This window comes from Thunnus thynnus, chromosome 10 (assembly GCF_963924715.1).
Source record: "Thunnus thynnus chromosome 10, fThuThy2.1, whole genome shotgun sequence".
In the NCBI taxonomy this organism is placed as follows: domain Eukaryota; kingdom Metazoa; phylum Chordata; class Actinopteri; order Scombriformes; family Scombridae; genus Thunnus; species Thunnus thynnus.
This window is the reverse complement of record NC_089526.1, coordinates 13307597-13329563: the sequence shown is the minus strand read 5'-3', so window position 1 is coordinate 13329563 and position 21967 is coordinate 13307597. Positions and strand designations below refer to the sequence as shown.

General features: G+C 44.0%; 1 protein-coding gene across 6 annotated transcripts in view; it reads left to right on the top strand.

Moving 5' to 3' along the window:
- The window catches only part of pou2f2b (POU class 2 homeobox 2b), a 66424-nt gene that overhangs the window by 28048 nt on the left and 16409 nt on the right, over window positions 1–21967 (top strand). For 2 of the 6 annotated variants that reach the window (XM_067601075.1, XM_067601070.1), the window contains exon 1: window positions 17761–17920. The exons of the other annotated variants lie outside the window; for them this stretch is intronic. In XM_067601075.1, coding sequence (XP_067457176.1) covers window positions 17866–17920 — 55 coding nt within the window. In that variant the 5' untranslated portion in view covers window positions 17761–17865. Of the gene's footprint in view, window positions 1–17760; window positions 17921–21967 lie in introns of those variants that run through there. 6 annotated transcript variants of the gene reach the window in all.

The following is a 21967-nucleotide window of genomic DNA, read 5'->3' as shown; positions in this document are numbered from 1 at the left end:
ACCTCTCTCTCCCCTTTCTTTTGACGCTCCCATGTTCTGTCCATTTTGTTGTGTACATCCCTCTCCCTCCCTCCTCTTTCATCCTCTTTCGTTCCCCCTTTTTTCAGCCTGGTTAAGTCGCCATGGCTGTTGGCCTCATATGTCCTGTTCTCTCTCCCTCCCTCACCCTCCCTCCCTCACCCTCCCTCCCTCCCTCTCTCTCTCTCTCTCTCTCTCTCTCTCTATCTCTCTCTCTCCTTGCATCTTTGGCAGCAGCAGCCTGGTTGCCAAAGTGTCTGTAGGACACATTAAGGCCCATAAAAGCTTAGTCTGCGGTCGCACTCTTAACCACCAGTCAGAGGTAGTGTACAAAAGTGACTTTAAATGAGTCTGTGATTACCCTGGAACATGGAGAGACACTGAAGTGGCCAAGAGAGTGTGAGACAAGGCCAGAGCGTCGGAGAGAGGGGACGAAAGAGCCGCTCTTGGATGTTTCTCGAGTCTCTTAAGGAAAATTGAACAAAACGTATATTTGTTTTTATCACAGCTAAGAGATAAAAAGGCTACCTGAGTGGAACAAGCGACTCAAAGTTGTAACCCAAATTTCCTGCCACCCACCCCCCTTCATCACAACCTGCTCGCCCCTCCCCTCGCCGTCACCCCTCCTCCTAATTGGCCACATGCTGCCTTGAGTGACAAGTGTAATCATCAGTCAAATTATGATGGGGGGAAAAGGGGGAGGCCAGGGGAGGTGGAGGAGGAAGAGAGGAACAGCAGAAGGTGGTTGGGGGGTGGGGGGTGGGTTGAAAGGAAGTGCTTTGATCAGCGATAGAGAGGGGGTGAGCGGGCAAACAGACAGAGCTACATGGAAACCTGCTGTCCACACACCTGCTGCTTCATAGATGGGCAACATTAGCACCCTCAGACCTCAGCATACTACTATACAACATCACAGATTAGCTTTCCAACAGCCCTCTGTAACCCCAGTTAATGGGAAAATGTGTATTGATTGTCGTTACAATGTAAATAGCATTGAACTTGGACTAGTAGCTTTTCCTCTGCTTTTCACTTCAGCCTGAATAGCTACAAACCTCCTCTGCTGTCATTACAATTGCAACACAGGCCAGAACAATGAAATCTCTGGGTGTGGTAGCAGCACAGTCTGTGATTCTCATTGAACACACCAGGCCAGGTCCGTGTTATATTTGGATGTACTTTGTTAGCGGGAGCAGATGTTAGCTCTCCAGCGAGCTAACGAGGTTTACAGTAATTAGGAGTGCTGATGAAGCGCTTTGATTCTCCGGCTGTGGCGGCCCTCTCATTAGCGGCTAGCTAGCTAGCGCTGCAGCAGGCGCTCCAGTCACATCCTATTAGGCGGCTCAATGTACACTCTGAATTAGGAGCGGGAGATTAAGTGGAGATGAAAACTGTCTGTGTACACACACGGATACAAGCACACGTACACATTCATGCACATGCTTACGCATACACACACACACATATGCACATGCACTTCTAAATTCAGACTGTTTTTAAAAAAAAGACCAGCAAAGTCCACACAGACTCACTGTTTTAATGAGGTTAGTAAAAGAAAATTCCTCCTTTGGCTCCAGCCAAAAATTTAAAAAGATACTAATTAGAGCTGGTGTTGCAATGAACATGAAGTATCCCTCATCACTGGGTGAGAGGGGGGTAGGGGGCACTCATTTTGAAGGCTTTGTGGAAAGATTGTACTTGGGATAAAAGCTGCAATTTGTATTACAGAAAAGTACATATTTAGTATATATGCAAATTAACTGTAACTTTTCTAAAATAATAATAATCAGTTTTTTTCAGAGGACACTAATTACATAACTAATAATATTTTGAGAAGAAATAAGTTAACATTTTGCTATGATGGTTGTTTCTTACAGGTCCCCAGGGACCCCAGTCAGTAGTCCTTGTACGTTAAATATGTTGGTCAGGATGAGGGTTAAACAAAACTAAAACACAATCTAGAAAATATTCCACGACGCCATGTCTTCCCCTCTTTTCCGCTCCTTGCAGTTTGTCAATACATGCTCTTTTCCGCTCTCCCTCTCTCTCTCTCTCTCTCTTTCTCTCGTCGTCTTTTGTGTGATGGAGTGATTATTGAGGACGTGGCTCCTGTGTTTAACGCTGGTTGATGAAGTCTGCCTTTGTCTGTCTGCGCTAACCTGTCGCAACCGGGACACCGCTTATAGCAAAATCAATACACAGAGTAGAGGAGAGAGAGGCTGGGCAAGGGACGTAGAGAAAAGAAAGGAGGAGGGGGAGGGTTGAAGGTAGATAAATGCAACAAGACACAGGAGCGAGAGCGAGGACGGAGCAGGAAGTCATTGGAAAGAAGAAGGAAGGAAATTTAAATACTTGACTGAGCTGCTGTTGAAATGCAGTGATGTTGAATGGTGTCATTCATAGTGCCTGTGTGTGTGTGCGTTTATGTGTGTGTGTGTGTAAATCAGGGCATCTATATCTAGATGTTTGTCTTGCCTGTGTGTTGCCTTGACCAAAGGGTGGTTGTATCACTTGTGGTGTGTGTGCATGTGATTGTTTAAGTGTGTGCGCACCAACAGAATGGGACAGCCCCTATCCGGTTTGATGATCGGCTCTGTGTGTGTGTGCCGTAGCTTCGTTTGCTTCCTCTCCCTAGAGTCGAAGCCAGTGTGAAGAGGACAGGGGCGCGACAGAGGGACAAGGAGAAGGACGGAGGAGGAGAGAAGGATAGGATGGGGAGAAAGAGAGGTGTAGGGGGTGAGGGGAGCAGTTGTGTGAGAGAGGCACAGCTGGGAAATGAGAAATGCAACCCCCCCCCCCTTCCTCCTTCCCCGTACCGCCACCTTACATTCACACATATAATACAACACACACACACACACACACACACACACACACACACACACACACACACACATATACACAATCCCCATCTCTTTATCCTCCCCTCAGGAAAGAAGGGGTGGAGGTGGTGGTGGTGGAGGAGCGGGGGGGTGAAGGGAAGGGAGAAGCAGGGGGGATAGGAAGAGATGGAGAAGGGGACAGATAGGGGCATTAAAATTCATGGCCTTTTTTTATTTTCCCTGCTGAAAATCAATAGTGTTTACTATGAATGAGTGGAACAGTGGACAACAGTGGTGCCGGGGGGACAGAGAGAGACAGAGAGGAGGAGGTGGTGGAAGAAAAGAGGGAGGGGAGAGAGAGAGAGAGAGAGAGAGAGGGAGGGAGGGAGGGAGGGAGGGAGAGGTAAAGAGGAGGAGGGGTGACTTTATTGCGATAGGCAGAAGCACCAGAGGCCAAGGTTAAAGACCAGCAGGGGCAGTGAGACAGAGAGAGAGAGAAGCACTAAGTAAATTCAGTTGTCTTCTAAAACAGACATACTGCCCTGTAAATGTATATATTCTCTATCAAAATAATGTAATGTAATATAAATCATAATCTTCCCTGCTGTAATGTCCCCAGCAGTAACATCTACTCTACAACTGTCTTTACTTTTATAACTTTCTATTCTTCATTTGTTGCTTGCAGCTGACTCTACCTCTCAAAAAACTGTGTGTCTGTGTGCGTGTGTGTGTATTAATTGGCAGCCCACAGACACCACTGACATGGTCTCTCGCAAAGAAACAGCAGACGTACACACATACACACGCAAGCACTCACACGTGCACATACACACAAACTCCAGACCAGTTCACACTGAGTTGTTCAGCAACCCTGACCCTTTTTCCTGCCGCTGAAAGCCTCGAAGTTCAGGATGGCTTACCAGTGTTTTGATTAAGCACTGCCTGTGTCTCTCACACCACTTGATCAAAGAAGACAAACAGTGTTTTTATCTGTTTTTTCTTTCTTTTTTTTTTTTTAGCTTTTACTAGATGTGGCTCCTACATGTTTCGCAGCAATCAAAGCTTTTAAAGGAGTTATGTCGTTTTTCTGCGGGCGAAAATCTGACAGTAAATAGAAAATAGATCATTTAAGGTTGTCAAACGCTACTTCTTAAATTACAGCAAAGTTTTATTTTTCTTATAGTTTTCTTTCTTTTTTTTCCTGTGACAAAATAGGTTGTTTTTTTTTCTTTCTGTATTTTCTTTCTTTTCTACATGTAAGGTATCAGATTCTCACCATGGAGTCTGTGTCTTTGGGTTGTTTTGTGTTCAGCTATGGTGGACTCATGTAGGTGTGCATAGCTGTCTTGTGTGTACGTGCGCCATATCCTTGTGCACACACCAGTGTGTTCGCGCATTGTTGTGCATGTGGATGTGTGTGTGTGTGTGAGTGAGCCATTGCAGGGGGTGATATACAGTATATTCAGGCAGCTCATGCATTATGGAGAGTGCAGGTGAAAGCGTCCAAATGTGAACTGCTGGTATGTGGAGGGTTCAGGGCCAATCTCACCGAAGCCTTTTGTATTAGCATAGCATCTCCATTTCAAATCGGCCTGTCAAAAGCCAGCAGCATGTTTTATTCAGCAATAGATATTGATCACATATTATGCATCCATACCAGATCTATATTGCATACCAAAACCAAGCCTTTGATATGTATATGATGCTGCTTTGCAAATATGCTGCATGCAGAATGTAGGTATTTGTTATGTGCATAAACTCTGCAGTGCTTTGTTGATGCAAAATATATATTTTTGGTTTCCTCGCAGCTGCAGTTACTTGATGTGTTGATAGTATGCAGTAATGTCGATCAGGTGTTGAAGTTGGGAGCCAAGAATGACTGGTTTCCTGGTCAAAGGAGAAGACAGAGGCAGGCAAAGTGCAGCCATTCAGCCGCTGTGTGTGTGTGTGTGTGTGTGTGTGTGTGTGTGTGAGAGTGTGGACATTGCATCGTCTACAGGGATGAGGAGAGTTTGCCGAGGTCAGAATGATACAGAAGATCTTTTCCTGTGGATGCGGGCATGTGTGTTCGTTACTCTGACGCCTCAAAAGACTAAAGTGGGCGTTGTTAAATTTCTCGTTCCACTTACCGAGCTTCTAGCTTCTTGGTCGAAAACGACCTCCAAGAACCCATATACATTAACAGCCAACATTTCACTATACTGTCTTCTCTTTGTCCATCAACATGTTTTTCCATCAACATTTCTCCATGTGTTAAACCGGAGACCCGAGGCCACCTCTGCCTCTCTATCATGCGCCAGTTTTTACCATCACACTGCATCGGTGCTGCACTAAATCTCCCCTCTCTAAATGACTGGAGTGGATGAGAGGTCACAGTATATGGGGGAGGAGGACAATGCAGGCTCTAGCCGTGATGGAGCTTGCTTTTTCACCCTTTACGAGCAGAGGTGGCCCATTTGCTGAATGGGACACAAGGAAGGAAAACGCTTGTTTGTTAGGGACGTGAACATTTTTTCCGACCACATGATTTTGCTTTGTTTTCTCCCCTTTTCTTACTGAGGATGAATTCAGTGTTTCATTAGCTGTCTGTCTTCTACCTCTTGAATTTCTTTTTTCAACCATCTTGTCCACCTCTCTCTCTCTCTCTCTCTCTCTCTCTCTCTCTCTGTCTGTCTCTCTCTCTCTCTCTCTCTCTCTCTCTCAGTACTCTGTTCCCTTAGCGACCGTTTCCAAGGTGCCCAGTCCCAAGGGCTGGAGGAGGGGTCCAGTGATGTCATGCATGCATAACTCTACACCTGTAATTCATGTCCTGTTCTCCCTCCCTCTCTGTCTTTGTCACATTTTCTTTCCTTCCTGCTTACTTCTAGTTTGCTTTTTTCCAGTTTTTATATACTACTCCTTTTTTTGTGTATTTCAACCCCATCTCAAATGCTTTTGTACACCCCCCCCCCCCCTTTTCTTCATCTTCCTTACTCTGTGGCTTTATTACACAGCCACAAAACTGCTTTTCTACTGTCTTCCCACAAGTATGAAATTCACTTTTATCTATAATGCTTTGGTTTGTTTCAGATTTCAATTTCAACTTGTTGTAATGTAAGTGTTTTATTTTAACAGTATGGAACAGTGACGCTTATCTTTTCACTAGCTGTTAAGAGACAGACAGTTGAGCTGCCCTCTGTCCACAGTGTACATGACTCTCTACATCTGCTCCATGTTTAAAAGGTCATTTGTCAAACCTGACATTTTCTGCCCTTACCAAAGGTTTCCTCAATATCCAGCCCGGCTCCCCCATTCAGAGTTTATGTTTTTTCATCTATTTGTTTGCTTTTGTATAAACCTTTTCTGACAATACGTTCCTCTTTGGTGTCAAAAGATATCAGGAGAGTAGGAAGCTGAATTCTATCATCTTGTAATGTTCAATAAACTAAGGAATGACAGATGCAGTCCCCTGTGTCGGTGTGTGTGTGTGTGTGTGTGTGTGTGTGTGTGTGTGTGTGTGTGTGTGTGTGTGTGTGTGTGTGTGTGTTTGTGCGAGCGGTGTGGGTCCAGGTTGCCTGGGTAATGGGGCCAAGGATTCCAAGAAATGTAAGTTGCAACCGGAAGTGTAGTGAGCGGGTACTTGCACAGACACTCAGTGGGGTCTGATTAGGGATTAATGCGTGTGCGTGTGGGAGTGTGTGTCCGCGCGTGTGTATGCCAGCAGGATGTTTTTACTCAGCACAGGTTGTCACTCTCCTGTTTCCCCCCGTGTGCCTTTTGTTCCACCTCTATTCCACCATTTTGGTTTTTGTCCCGGACAAAAAGAGGCCCCACAGCAAGGCCCCCTACCTGAACACCACCTCTCTCCTGATATTTTCAAAGCTCCCCCTGCTACACACACACACACCACAGACACACACACAGAGACATCTCAGATCCTTTTTCTCTGTCAATTTCAAATCCAAATTTGCTTTATTGGAGTATGAAAGTACAGTATTGCCAAAGCATGTTGCACAAGGTTTACAGTGTAAGTTTAATAAATCACAATATACAGAAAAATGATGACAAATATTTTGCACATTTCCCCATTATATACAGTACAAAATACAACATACACTACGTATACTACACAAAACACAACTACATTACTGTACCACATAATATACCATCATCAATGAAAACAAATCATTGAAAAAAGTAAAAGAGTAAAAGAATATATATGTTATAATAAGATGAGATGTAGATTAACAACTGAATATGATGTTTGGAACTATATGGATGCAACTAACAATTGTTTAAATAATTGATTAATTTATTAGTGTTGTTTTTAAGCAATCTTGTGTTAATAGCAGTCTAAAACCCAAACATATTCAATTTACAATATAAAACAGAATAACGCAGCACATCTTCACATTTGAGAAGGTGGAACAAGCAAAAGTTTTTTCCTTCATAAATGACTGAAAAGGATTTTTCAAAATTTTTGCCAATTCACTTTTTCTGTCGATCAACTAATCGATAAATCAACTTATTATTATTTTCAACTTATTATTTTAGCTCTAGTAAGAACCATAGGAGATATTGTAGCTGCAAAGTACAGTTTTATGTGTTGTTCAGCTGGTTTTCTCTTAGTCTTTGACGTATTTTGCTGCTTCTGTGGGCATTTTCAGGATTCCCCCCAAGTAAATACTGGATTTGTTTTGGTGAAACTCTCGGTGTTAAAGTTTTATTTCAGTAAAGAACTTGTTTGTTCTGTCTTTGTACAGGCTGCAGTGTAGCAGGAAGTGTTGCTCTGTCTCTGCCTCTGACTGGCACTGTCAGTTTTCTCTGGGTTGCCAGGTTTGTCAGTGTCCGCCAGTCTCAATGGGCAGATTGTGGTCACTCAGTGTGTATTTAGTTAATGTCTTTCTCAGTTTCTCTCTCTCTCTCTCTCTCTCTCTGCTTAGCTGTGTGCTGTGGTGATGGGAGGGCACTGGTGGGCTTGTTGAATGAACTCTGTGGTTGTGCTGACAAATCAATGATAAAGAGTAATGACATCAACAATGTAATGTACCTCCTTGTGCTTTCATTGACTCACCCCCCTCTCCCCCCCCCCTCCTCCCCCCTCACAGTCTATGCCACCTTGGGTCTTTGACTTCGCTTTGCACCATAAACTATGTTTCCATCTCTTTATGTTTGTCATTATATGTATCTTTTATCTGTGTCATTTGTTTCTCTCTATTGGTCTGTCTATCCTCTAACTCCCTCCCTCTCTCTTCCTATCTCTCCCACTCTCTCTCTCTCTCTCTCTCTCTCTCTCTATTGATCCAGTCATAGTTTTCTCAGTCTTCACAGTACTGGGCCGCTCTAATCAATACAGATAATTGTCTGCTCTCTCCCGATGCCAAACATAGTCTCCCCTTCTCCCCTTCTCCCTCCCTTTTTATCAATGAACCCCAGTCTTCCCTCACCCCTCCTCACCCGCCCCGCCCTCCCCACCCTCCAGACGGGGATTCCCCCTCCCCTAATGACGGGAGATAACCTGCTTTCTTTACCGATTTTCTCCCACCCACCCTCCCCCACACACACATCCCTTCCTCGCCCGCTACCTCCCTTTCCTCCCTCGTTCATCGATTACCGTGAGAGTCAGGGCCCAGCCCGCCCGCCCTACAGATGTAAACACACACAGCGCTTGTGTTGTGGTTTAGTTGCTGTTCGACCGCTCCTCGTGTGCGGGCCTTTTGGTTAATCGCCGGGATCCAGTGGTTTTTGCTTGGTTGCTGTGGTTTCCACGATGACTCGGATGATGTTATAAGTTCGCCATCTGGCCTGTGACCTGTCACCATCAATATATGATCTCTCATCACTGTCATTTGTGACATCAAGACAAACTTACTTGACCAATAGAAGGCTCCAATCCATATTCTGGTGGATCCATTTTTTTCCATCCAGATTTTAACTGCTGTTGATGGAAATGTAACACCAATGATGGTCACTACAGTTTGTAGTATGAACAAGTACAGCTGTTTAGATATTGCAAGGAGCCTTTAACAGAGCAGAACAAGTCAAGTTAATTTTATTGCTATAGCCCAAAATTACAAATGTGTCAGAGAAGCCTTTATGATAGTTTCAACACACAAGACTCTTGATTCTATTAAGGAAAAAGTCAGGGTTAAAGAGGGATACATTTCAGAAAGAGCAACAGAGGAGGGATCCTTCTTACACATGCAAAAGAATCATTCAAAGTAAACAGAAGTAGCAGGAGGAGAAATTACAAAGTGGTGAAATAGAATGATAATATCAAGTAAATATTAAGTGTAATAAAGTTAAAGAAAATGTAAAAGTATTTGGAGTGGAGAGACTAGAGTGAACAAGCAAAGGTCCACAGTTGCACCCAGTGCAGCATTCATATTCTGTCTCTACATATGAAATCCTGTGTGTTTAATAATGCATCCACCCATCCAGCCAACAAGGCAGGTTATAGGCCTGCAGGTTATTGTAGTTTGTGTGTGTGTGTGTGCTGGTGCATGCATGCGTGTGTGCACATGGATGTGTGTATGTCTATTCTTCTATGAATCAGACGTGTAGCATCCAGCGCTAGTCTCTGATGTATACTCTATCACTGAACTCAATCTGGAGCTGCACGTAAACCACACAAGCAATATCAATGACAATATATATACAGTATATGTATCCAATGTTTACACAAATATCTCATATCCACTCACATCTGCTGCAGCTGATAGCTGAGGCAATGCCGTGTTTCTGTTTGGTCTTTTCCACAAGAGGAGTAAGTGAGATGGAGTTTGAAACGAGTAGAAACAGTTTCAATCATGATGTAGGTCGAAATAAAATGTTATGCTGTAATATGGGAAAACAGAAGATAGCAAGAGCAAATCATTTGTATTTGAATTGTAAGAGTGTATTGGATTTTTATGAATATGTTTGTGCATCAGTGAGTGTGTTATGTGTATGATTGCATGCCAATGTGTGTGTTTTTTTGTTTGTTTATGAGCAACCCAGCATGTGTGCACGCATGTGTACATCAGAGACTTTGAGAGAGTCTGGAGGCTAGGCTCAGGTTTACACGTGTGTGATCAGACTAAGCAGGGCTTAAAAGGGCCAGCAGCGGGATGGAAGAGAGAAAAGATGAGTGGAGGGGGATGAAGCAAGGGGGTATATTGTCCTGGAGGAGGTTTGGGTGGGGGGGGGTTGAATTGGGGTCGGATGGGAGACAGCAGGGATCCTCCTCTCCCCTTGGGAGTTGAACCTACAACCCCCTAACCTTCCTCTAGCCCTCTGGTCATGGACTTGAACCCTGTAACCCCCTGATGGACAATCTGTTCCTCTCCCCAGCCTCACTGCAGCGCTGTGCATGCCATTAACGGATAAATAGGCTGTGTGTGTGTGTGTGTGTGTGTGTGTGTGTGTGGGTGTGTGTATGTGTGCACATGGACACTTCCATGTATGAGTCAAGTGTTTGGTCAGTTGGCTTTGACGTTGGGTCTTGCCCCCTTTTCATTTAATGCTTGTCAAACAGAAAAGAAGCCTGAAGCTTGGTGATTTGTTATTTTAACTCCCTGATTTTCATCCATGCTTTGTGGAGATTTCTGCGTTGGGAGAGATTTTTTATTTTAGTCCCTCATTGAAATAGTTAAACACAACATGTAGTGAGATCCACATGGGCTCTTTCTGTCTCTCAGTGGATCCCAGCTCTCCTCGTGTCCCTCTAACGAGGACAGAAGCCGAGGGGTTTATGCATGCTCGGACCCGACTCATTCTTCACCTGTCAACAAAATCATTCTCACCTCGGAAAAATATGGAGATACATTAGGGAGGAGGACAGAAGGGGGAGGAGGGGGGGAGTTAGTGAGAAAGAAAAGGAGATGGAAAGATGAGGAAGAAAGAAAGATGATATATTCCTCTTGGTCATTTTTTTTGCTCTCTTTTATTTCTCTATTTCTTCCCTTGTTTGTGTTTGTGGGCTCTGCTTATCAGATCCCAGCTCCATTCAGGGCGTCAGTCAAGAGAAGAAGCCAGACGCCTCCATCTCTCTTTCATTCAACCTCTCTGTCTCTCTTTCTCTCTTGCTTTCCCGTGCTCTCCCTCTCCTAACCTTTGAGAATAAGAGCCTTGAATTTGAATTTCAGAGCGAGCCAGCGAGCAAGAGGAGGGTTTGGAGGGAGGAGTGGGATGGGGGGGGAGGTTAGTAGGAGGGGAGTGGAGGCTGGTGTGGGGGGGGGGGGGGAGGTTGTTGGAGCTGCGGTCGTTGAGAAAGGGCCTGCTCAGCGCGTCCCCCAGCCTCCCCCCTCAGAGGGGCCCCGATCGATACAAACTCGGAGCAATAAAGCTTTCCCCCTGTCATCTCTGCAGAATACAAAGCAGAATAGAGAGAGGGAGAGAGAAAGAGAGGGAGAGAGAGAAAGAGAGAGAGAGAGAGAGAGGTGAAAAGCTGTTCCGCTAGCCAGACCAATTTCCTAACCCCCCTCCTCCTTCTCGCTTGCTTCACCACCATCTCCCCAACACACCATCACCATCACCACCACCTCTATCACCCCCTTTCTTACCTCCTTCTTTTTATCTATCGTTCTTTCACCTCTTTCCCCAAATGCAAGATATATCCCCCTGGCTGTACCGCTGAACAGCTATCTCTTCATAATAAATACAGCATGAATAAAGTATACAATAGATTCCCAGTTCCCCCCCCCAACTATCTGAAAGAAAGGTGGGGTGAGGCAAAAAAGTGGCAAAAGGGGGAAAGAAGTAGAACAGCCAGGGAGTAGAATGGATGGAAAACAGGAAGGAAAGGAAAGATAGTTGTAGAGCTAGGGATAAAAAGTGTGTGTGTGTGTGTGTGTGTGTGTGTGTGTGTGTGTGTGTGTGTGTGTGGAGGGGGGAGAATAGGGATAAGGTAGAGAGAAGGAGGGAGGGTCAGGGGGGAGAGGGATTGCACCCCGAGAAAGATGGATGTAGCTATACAGGTAGGAGGCGGAGGAATATTGATGAGGGGGAGGAGGAGGAGGAAAAGGAGGAGGAGGAGGAGGAGGAGGAGGGGGTTAGGTAGAGGAAGAGGCAAAATTGTGGGTGAGGGAGCGAGCAAAAGAGAGAGAGAAAAAAGAGAGAGAGAGGTGAGGGGGTCAAACAGCAATCCCTCGAATTGAGAGCCAATTACTGTAATTGTAATCTGGATTCAAAGCATAGAAGCAGCAGTGACAGGCTCACGCAGGCAGCCACGGACACACACACACATGCACGCACAGCACAGACAAAAGAGAGTGTGAGTGTGTGTTTGTTTCTCTATATCTCTACATGCTGTGTTGATTGTTCTGTGATGTGTATGCATTTTGTGTGTGTGTGTGTGTGTGTGTGTGTGTGTGTGTCCCTGCCTCTATTCTTCTCCACTGAATGGCAGTGCAGGAGTCAGCCTGCCAATCAACTATTGTACTCTTGTCAATTTAATAATATTTCTGAGCACTGACCTCCACAGCACTACAGCCATCGCTTTATGTGCGTGTGTGTGTGTCTGTGTGTGCATATCTCTGTTTTTGTGTGTGAGCTGGAGTGTGTTCCTATATATTTTTTTTGTCTCTCCCTCTTTCACCTCAGTCTAACCCCCACCCCACCCCTCCCTTCCTCCCTCTCTATCTCTCTCCCCGGTCCCTGTCTCTCATTCTCTCCTTTATTAGAAGAAGATAGTGCAAATCCTTCATCTCTTCTCCACTAATTCTCTCCGTTATTGTCCCTCCGTTCGGCCCTCTGTCTCACTGCACTCCTTCACTTGTGTCCTCCTTTTTTTTTCTCGCCGTGATCTATATTGCTTGCCTTTTTTTTTTTTTTTTTTTTTTTTTTTTTACCATGCCCCGGCCTCTGTCCTGCCCTTTCCTGTTATGATTTGGCTTTCTCTCTTTCTTTCTTTCACTCTATCACCTCACCCGGATGTCACATCCCTATTTTTCCTGTTCTCTTTTCTCCCTTAGACCTCATCCTTCCATCACCTTATCTCAACCCCCTCGCTCTCACCCTCTCTCCTTCTCTGTCTCCTTCTCTCTGTCTATCTGTCTCTTTCCCTTTCTTCGCCTCTGATGTCCCTTTTCCAGGCCAACTCCTCCTGTCTCACTTTCAACATTGTCCCTTTTTGCTTTTTCATCATCATAGGCTCATTTTGTCAACTCCATGTCCCCCTCTCATTCCTCACCCTCCCTCCTTCCATCCTTCCCTCTTTCCTCATCCCTCTCTCCCTCCCTCCACCCTGTTCGTTCCCTGGGGAGGTCAGTAATAATGGTAGTGATGGAGTGAGAGAGGGAGGTGCGATTATTGTCTTGTCGGGAGTCAGAGGAATCGATCGGCCCAGAAATATGAGGCGCGAGAAAGAGCTGCTGTGTCAGATACAATAACCACCCGCTCCCGGGGGCTTACACACACACACACACATACACACATACACACATATTTAGACGCACATACACGCACAACATACAGACATATACCCGTATTCAACACGAACATACACATTTATTTGGTTCGACTCAAGTGCAGACACTGACACGCGCGCACGCTCGTACCATCTTTCTTTTTCATTAACGCAATGCACACCCATCCCTCTTCTTCTGTGGTGGAGGAGAGTGGCGAGGCAGCCCAATCATCTACATGCTTTGATCTGAGATAAAGCATAGAAGTAGATCTGTTCTGATCATTCTTCATGCACAGATAAAGGGCAAGGCAAGGAAAATCGCTCACACACCTTTCACTCACGTAGCTATAAACAGACATAAACACACATATACATGCACACGCCACACACACGCTCACACTGAGACCTTTCACTGCTGTTGCCTGGCAACGTGGCCGAATGTCCAATCCGAGCAGAGAACAGTGGCCAGTGATGTCACAGCTGCTGCTGACCAGCAGGTCTGAGAGAGAGAAAGAGAGACAGAGAAGGAGAGGAGAAAGTTTGAATGAGAGAAAGAAAAGGGGAAGGTCGCATGAAAAAAAAAAAAGAGTGAGGTGATGATGAGAGGGTTTGAAGGAAAAGAGGCAGAGCAGGCCAAGAACAGGCTGAGGTGAAAGATGGGAAGGGTGGACTACGAGGAGGACAGCAGTCCCCATAACTGAAGTACCCCCATTTGTCTGGTTTTTAATGTGGAAAATATGAAGGCTAATCCAACACAACAGCCTACTTTGTCAGTGTAAGTGAAAAGTTTGGTCTGAAGTGGCATCGGTGCCCGTCAAGCCAGCGATGAAGGCCACTAGTCCCTCCCGGTAAACCCTCCGCTCTGCTCTTCTGCCAGTAGAAGAAGAAGAAGAAGAAGAGGGGGTGAGAGGAGCGAAGAAAAGATTTGAGTCTTAACCTTGGTAGGATCGTGGGAGAGAACGGTGTCTGTCTAGACAAGCCTGGCTCCCTATGGGCTGCCGAGATGATATAGAGAGGAGGGGAATGGTGTGAGAGAGGGATGACGGGGCGGAGGGGCCAGAGGAAAAGGAGCGACTGAGAGGTATTTGGACAGGAGAGGAATAGGTGTTGTAAAGGTGTAGGCGTGTGTGTGTGCTTGTGAGATGGCGCTGGTCCCATGGTAGCCAACAGTGTGAGTGTGTTTTAGCCCCTGCTGCTTCTCATACAAAACCTCAACCTCTCTAGTCCCCACACTGCTAGACCCACTGTTTATAATCCTGCAACTCCTCATGGGGCTACACCTGCACACACACAAACACACACACACACACACCTATACACTAGACTGGATTTTAAATCTCTCACCTTGTAGAATAGAGTCTTGTAGTTGGACTGTGTATAGGACTTGGTGGGTCCATCACTGAGCCATGCTCTGTCCCCTCTATAAGAAGAGGAATATGATGGATTATATGAATTAGAGGCAGTGTGTGCTCCAGGCCTGAGGCTGCACTAGATATAGGAGGGCCGAGCCATAGAGGGATACTGAACAGGTTTGGAGACCTCAGAATTGTCCCTGCAATGACCCATTATACACACATTCTCCATCCCTCCATCCTCCTCCCACCGTCCTCACCCCTGGTTAACGTCCTTTTTCCAATCCTTTTATTCCTGTCTCTATCTCTCACCTTCATTCCCATCACTCTTTCTCGTCTCCTTCTCCTCTTCTTTTTTCTTTTTTACTATTCCCCTATTCCTCTTTTTCTCTCTCCTAGTAACCCCCATACCCCAACCCTCTTTCCCTCCTTGCCTCTCCCTCTCACTCTGACAGTGGAGTGATTGATGGCGCTCTAGAGGCTTCAGCCTCCCCCATCCTCCTCCCTGGGGTCCCACTATCAGATTGTGTGTGTGTGTGTGTGTGTGAGTATATCTCTGTGTGTTCGTGTGTGTTATCTAATGAACATACGTAACTTTCGGTGGTGACCAAAACACAATTTGTGTAAACGTATCTCTTATTTCCCCAATTGAAATAATCTAAATGATACTTATTTATGTATTTTTATTTATTCTTTTTCTTCCAAATGAATAATATCACAGCCCACATGCAGTTTGTGTTAATATGTCAACTTCAATTGAGACCATTTGCCCTTGGCCCAATATACTCTAAGTGGCAACACTGGAGTGTTGCTAGGTCTGGTCTCCATGGTAACCAAGGCTCAGACCTCCTTGGGGCAGGAAGGCCCCCCATGGCCATGAACTGTACAATACACACATAAACACACAGAGCACACTTAGATTCACCAGCCACCCATTGGAAACAAATATGCACACACACATACGCCCACACACACACACACACACACGCACATACACACACAAAGACACACACTTTGCTAGTTATGAGGGTAAATTGGGGTTTGAACAAAGGTCACGGCCAAAGCCAGGCTGCCCAGACGACCTCTAACCCGGAGAAACGCCCCCTCCCCACCCGCAGTCTGTCACTGTCCTCGGACAGGTCCGGCCAATCGGTTCACTCATACACACACTCTCGCTCTCCACTGATCACGTGCAGGAATACAAACAAATCTGCTGCTCATGCTTTGATGAAGGCCAAAAGGCCGAGACATTATAATGTTAATAATTTGTCCAATAATTGGAATGAAATTGGAAGATTTGTCTCAGGCCTCAAGTGTGTTTGGTGTGCAGCCGTCACTATCAGGTGTTGAACTGGGATATTAATTGATTATTTTATCAACACCATGAAAAGAAAGGAACTGGGGACATAAATACAGCTATAGTTGTAATAATTATTTTTATTATTCATTATCTGCCAGTTATTTCTCAATTAGATCAATGAATTTTTTAATAGTCAATTGCAAAAAATGCTCATAATTTCCCAGAATCCATGGTGGCATCCTCAAATTCCTTGTTTTATCCAATCATCAGGCCAAAACCCAAAGACCTTCAGTTTAATGTCATATGTGACAAATAAAAGCAGCAAATCCTCACATTTGAGAGGCTTGAGGCGTTCGACATTTTTGCTTGAAAAATTACTGAAATGATTATCAATTATCAAATTGGTTGCTGATTAATTTTCTGTAGATCCACTTATCAAATAATCTAGTAACACTGTGAGCTCAAAATCCAGGCTTTACCAAAAAATCTTGCATTTTTGAGTTTGTAGGACAACTCTGTACCCATCTCATCAAAGTTTCTATGCTGATATCATCCTCATAGTAAATATATATTTACATACTGTATGTCAGAACACCAGCCTTCTGTATGTATTTGATGTCTTATATGTAGGATGGATGTTAAAAAGATATCTCTGTAAGATAGAGCCCCTCTTCTGAAGCGCCATATGCACTTCTTTGTGAGCGTCTATCCAGCAGTACATTGGACTGCTGTAAATCACCACATAAAGTATTTATAAGGTTAAACTTGGGGACTCTGCTGCTGTTAGCTTTTGAATTAGTGAACTCGGACCATGGGAGGATGAAGAGGAGGGGGAAGGGGGGTGATCAGCGGCCTGCCTCCTCTCCTCTTCTATAGATGGAGCCCATTTGTTCACCATGATTAAAGAATCAAGAGTGCCACCTTGTGGCCAGTTCAGCCTACTGTCAGAGCAGCACGTCAACACTTTCAGATTTTAAAAAATCTAGGCAGCATTTTTGCTGAAACATGCTGTTCCTCTTCCTCAAGATCATTCCCCGACCTCAGACTTTCACTTTTTCTGTGGCGTCTTAGTCTGTTAATCCTTGTGGGCGGCACTGATGGTGGCTCATACGTGCAATGTTCCATTGATGCCACATCCACTCGTCACATGTAAAGATTCATGGTGTGGGTTTCAGTGGTGTGTCACTGCGTGCAGTCCTTAGTGTGGGTTGGTCAGTGGTACAGTGTGCTCTGACACACTTTTTCCTTCCTCTCGGGTTAGAGTGGTGCTGTGGCTGAGGATGTCTCACATCTTCTCTTGTTGGTGTCGACCTCCCTCGACAGACCACCTCACACCCACAGATATACTCACTATAGCAGCAACCCCCATTCTCAGATATCAACACAGATATGACCGACGAGTTCATGACTCATGGTTGACAAAATAAGCTTCAAGTCACCATTAAAATAGCTTAGAGTTGAGGAAAAAGTCTGAGCAGTTGAATTTTTAAGAGGTTTTGAAGTCACACTGGGTCATATGTCATACATATGTATCATTGTTGTTTTTCTCTTGCGTGTGTGAGTGAGCGTGTGTGTGAGTGGCTCTTTCCAGCCGCGCCATCACTTTCCATCGGTACCCGTCATCCCCCTCTTTTTCACCTTGTCTATCTCTTCAATCTCCTCGCTCACTCACTCTCTCCCACTCTCTAACCTCTTGCGTGTCCCCCTTTCTCTCTTTCTTTTTTTGTTTTTTTGTCTTCTTTTTCTGTCCTCTGTGCAGAGTTCCTACTCTTTTGAGCTTTTGAGGCTTACTTCCTGTTATGTTGCAGGATGTGGGGAGGAGGTGGGGCTTGGGGGTGTGGACTATCATGCGTGTGTGAGAGAGACAGAGAGAGAGAGAGAGAGAGAGAGAATGATCCACTCAACCATATGATTTAATACACTCCTCCTTTTGGTTAGAGAGAGACAGAGAGAGGGAGAGTGAGCGTTTTTCTTTACGTAGCGCGAACACACTCTCACACAGACACAGATATGACCAAGACAGCAGCATTTGCAGCAAAGGACTTCTCCAGTATGTGGTTGCCAGGTGAGTGACTGTCTGTGCAGCCCTCTTTCTGCTGGCCTTCATTTACCAACGCCAATTAAGCTTTGCGTGAGGGAGAGGGCACTGTGTGTGTGTGTGTGTGTGTGTGTGTGTGTGTGTGTGTGTTTGTGTATGTGTGTGAGAAAGAGAACTGTGCTACACTGCTGATTAATGCCACTGGGTCTAACAAGCTCGGCTAATTAGAGAACATCAAAGAGCGAGAGGTGGTACGAAGAGAAAGATATGGATGGATGGATGGATGGATGGATGGATGGATGGATGGATGGACGGACGCCAGGCAGAGGGAAAGGTCAGACACCTCGCCAGCCCATAGCATGCCTCTGTGTGAGTGTGTTTGTGTTTGTGTTTATGCTGAGTATTGAATGTTAGAAAAGCTTAATGAAAAAAACAGTAACAAAGTTTCTTTTTAAATGTCTTTTGAATCATAGTTTGCAACTCGCTGGTATTTTTCTATATTGTGATTATTTTTCATCTGTCATCACAAAACACCTTTTATTTTTATTCCCAAGCACTGCGGCACTGTTACATTTGTGTTTAGGTCATAAATAATTGACTTATGGGGTGTTCTTTTTCCATTCAACTTTGAAACCAGTGTTAACTTTCTGTGTGTGTGTGTGTGTGTGTGTCTGCGTGTCTGCTTGTGTGTGCATACGTGCGTGTGTGCGCCGGTGCATGTTGGAGATGTGTGTGTGTGTTGAGGGGGTGTTTTTCTGATCATCTCTTTTTGATTTAAGTTTCTGTCAATTAATTAAAAGACACTTTTAAAGCACTCTTAACATACATGTTTAAAACAGACAGTAAAAAGAGGAAATGCCTAAAATAACTGTCGTTCTGACTATTTAAAAAATGAAATTAAAACAAAGCAGAACAAAAGTTGACGCTTACTTTATGGCCTTATCTTGGAGGTCAGGCCGAGGTGGTGAGAAGTGTAGCCGACACAGTCTCAGTTGACTGATGACGAGTCTCAGAGAATATAAAAGAAGCAATTCATGGATTAAAAATCACAGGAGTAATTTCTTAAGCTGACGTGGTTACTGCTGTGACCTTTTGTATGCTACTATGATCAGAGTGATTCATCCTGAGCATCAAAAAACAACAACACTCTACTTTTGATGAGCGTGCATATAAACTAAAGATAGACAGATAGATGCTTTATTGTCATTGCATGTTAAACACAACAAAACTCGGTTTGGCATCAAATAAAAAATAAAATCCAATACGTGAGACTTGTAAACGTTGCCAGTTGTTGCACTTGTGAATATAAGTGTGACAGTTCAAACAGTTAATGCAAAGAAATTCTTAGAAACGTGATAAGAAATTTTGTGAAGTTAAAAATGACGAGACAGTTTGTACAATTATTTCCACATGTTGCTATCTGAGCCGTATTTAAGTTGATTGAACAATTCGATATTCATTCCACATGAACAGAGAATAACTGGGGACTATTACGTTTTCATTTGGCTACACAGTGACATTTTCCCAAATTTATTTAATGTAATGCATGATATTGTCTACATGCCTCCTGCATTTATAATCTAATTTATCTGCATCAATTCAGTAAGCAAAGAAATGTTTCTTTACCCTGAAAAATTAAGTATCAGTCAAAAGTTTGGACAAACGTTCACATTCATTTGAATGAGAAAGTGTGTCCAGACTTTTGACTGTATTTCTGCATACAGTATAAACTGTCAGCAAGGTTCAGGCATATTTTTTTAATTACTTTATTAACTGACTGTGATCTCTGTTTATATCCAAATAGCATAACACTGATACTCATAGGTGTTTTAATTAACTTATATCTTGCATATTGAGTCATTGTTTTTTTTTTTTTTGTATAATAGACAATAGTGGCAAATATCTTAACACTGACAACAAAGCAACAATGTCAGTGGCACAGAATATAATGAAATGTCACAGCGTTGATGGTCAGCCTGCTGCTGTGACAGCTCAGATTTTCCATCAGCTTTTTAGTTTATTGTAAGATTTTCCTCTTTACATCTTTGCGTTATTCTTAAATTCTGATTTCATATATTTCTTTATCCTTACATTTGCACTTTAATTTAACTTTTTTAATTTTATTCTCAAAATTGAACTTCAACTCGTTACTTCATTCCAGTACAGATGCGCACCCATTGATGCTCCGTTTCAAATGGAAATTTTCTTTTTGCAATCAAATTTGGCACCCTTCAGCGCTGCTTGGTTTTTGAAATCCGTATTAAGTTGGTGTGATGACTCCAGTTCCCAGACACCCCCCTTGGCGGTCGGGTTGTGTCCTGAATCAGGAAGTGGGGTGAGGGGTAGCAGTGGGGGGTTCAGGGTAGTTGCAGCAGAGTTTCATCTCAGCCAAAATACCCAGAGGAGAATAACAGAAACAGTCCAGACTGAGCACAGACGCTGTTGTTCCTTGTTCTTCTGTATTGCATCATTTATTCATGACACAGGATTATACAGCATAAAATTTGGTCTGTTTAAGATAAACTGAGTGTGGTATAGTCTCACTGGTATACAGGTCTCGCTGGGTCAAAAAGATAAACCCCTGGCTTTGGTCTTACGATTAGCATACGCTGTAACGGCTTAATGATGGACGAACTTGACATAGTAATTAAACTGGAAAAAATGTCTCTCACCGCTTCTGCAGATACAGTTCATATGAGGTAACCATGTACAAAGACAAGCAAAGAGTCACTATTAAGAGATGTAGCCTCAACTTCATTAAAACTGTACAAATATTTACTAATTCTGTAATGTAATTCTGTTCTGTGTCAGGTGAAATTAGTTGTCTGTCTGTGTGTTTGGCAGTGTGTTTTAAAAGAGAGAGTGTAAGAGAGAGACAGAGAGAGAGAGAGAGAGAGAGAGAGAGAGAGAGAGAGCAGGCTAATATTAATAGCATCGCTGACAGTAAGTGTTGGGTTTAGCACTCTGTGTTCAACCCGGTACAAGGGGAAGTCGGGAGGGGAAGTGAGAAAAAGACACAGCATCTTGATATACTGTCCCAGTACTGTATTACTGACCACATTATCCACCATGCTACTGTCTGTAGGCCATTTTGAACTATGAATCAATACACACCTTTGCCGGGTGTCCTGTGGGTGAGTGCTGCCACTGCAAGAGGCAGCACTCCCCTATACAGGAGGAGCTTCACCATTACAGTAGTTTTGTGACCTGGACAATCTTGTTTATTTGATGGATTTGGCTTTAGTTTTGTACACTGCACACTCTGATGATATGAGCACAAAATAGTCCAATGTAATAGAAGTGACATACTGTAGTGCATTACTGTATGTTACCTGTCAATGAAGTTTAAATGTGTATGTGCTGAGTGAAAGACTTTACATTTGGTTGCTAATTCAGTGTTTTTTTGCCAGAAATTGAGCAACATTGGACAGTTATTGGTTCTATTTTTACTCATGCTGTATAATAATTTTGGAATAACCACAAATTGACCCTATAATAGATTAACCGGATTTGCATCCACATGGTTGGTGACCAAATTAGCCTTTTGCAGAAGTCCATTTATTTGAGGGAAATCCTGCGGTCACTGTGTGTGTATGTGTATGTGTGAGCTTGACCCCGTGTTATAACCGGTGTGGCGGCATAGTGGATCTTTTCAAGCTGATCGCCACTTCCCCCTTCCCCTAAAGACACAGCATGTGCCAAAGTCCACTGATCTCACATCTGTTTGACTGACACAAATGTGTTTCTGATCAGGGAGGGGCTAGTAATGTGTAAGTTCTTCTCTTCACAATGATTGCAGAGAACTGATAGTTTGAGTATTTAAGATTGGCATTAGGTCAAAGGTGGTCAGTAGAGTAAGTTTCTCATCTTCTCTATGTGTCACTGCTGCCCCCCAATGGTGAAAACCACACTTGACCACATAGTTATCAGCGCTGCTCAACTGTAGACAGACAGTCAAATAAGGGTATTTTCTGTATTAATGTTGATAAAAACACAGCAGTAACCTGATGGCAAAATTACCATTCGTCTTACAATCAGTGCTCTCTCAACTGCAACATGAGAAACAACAGGATG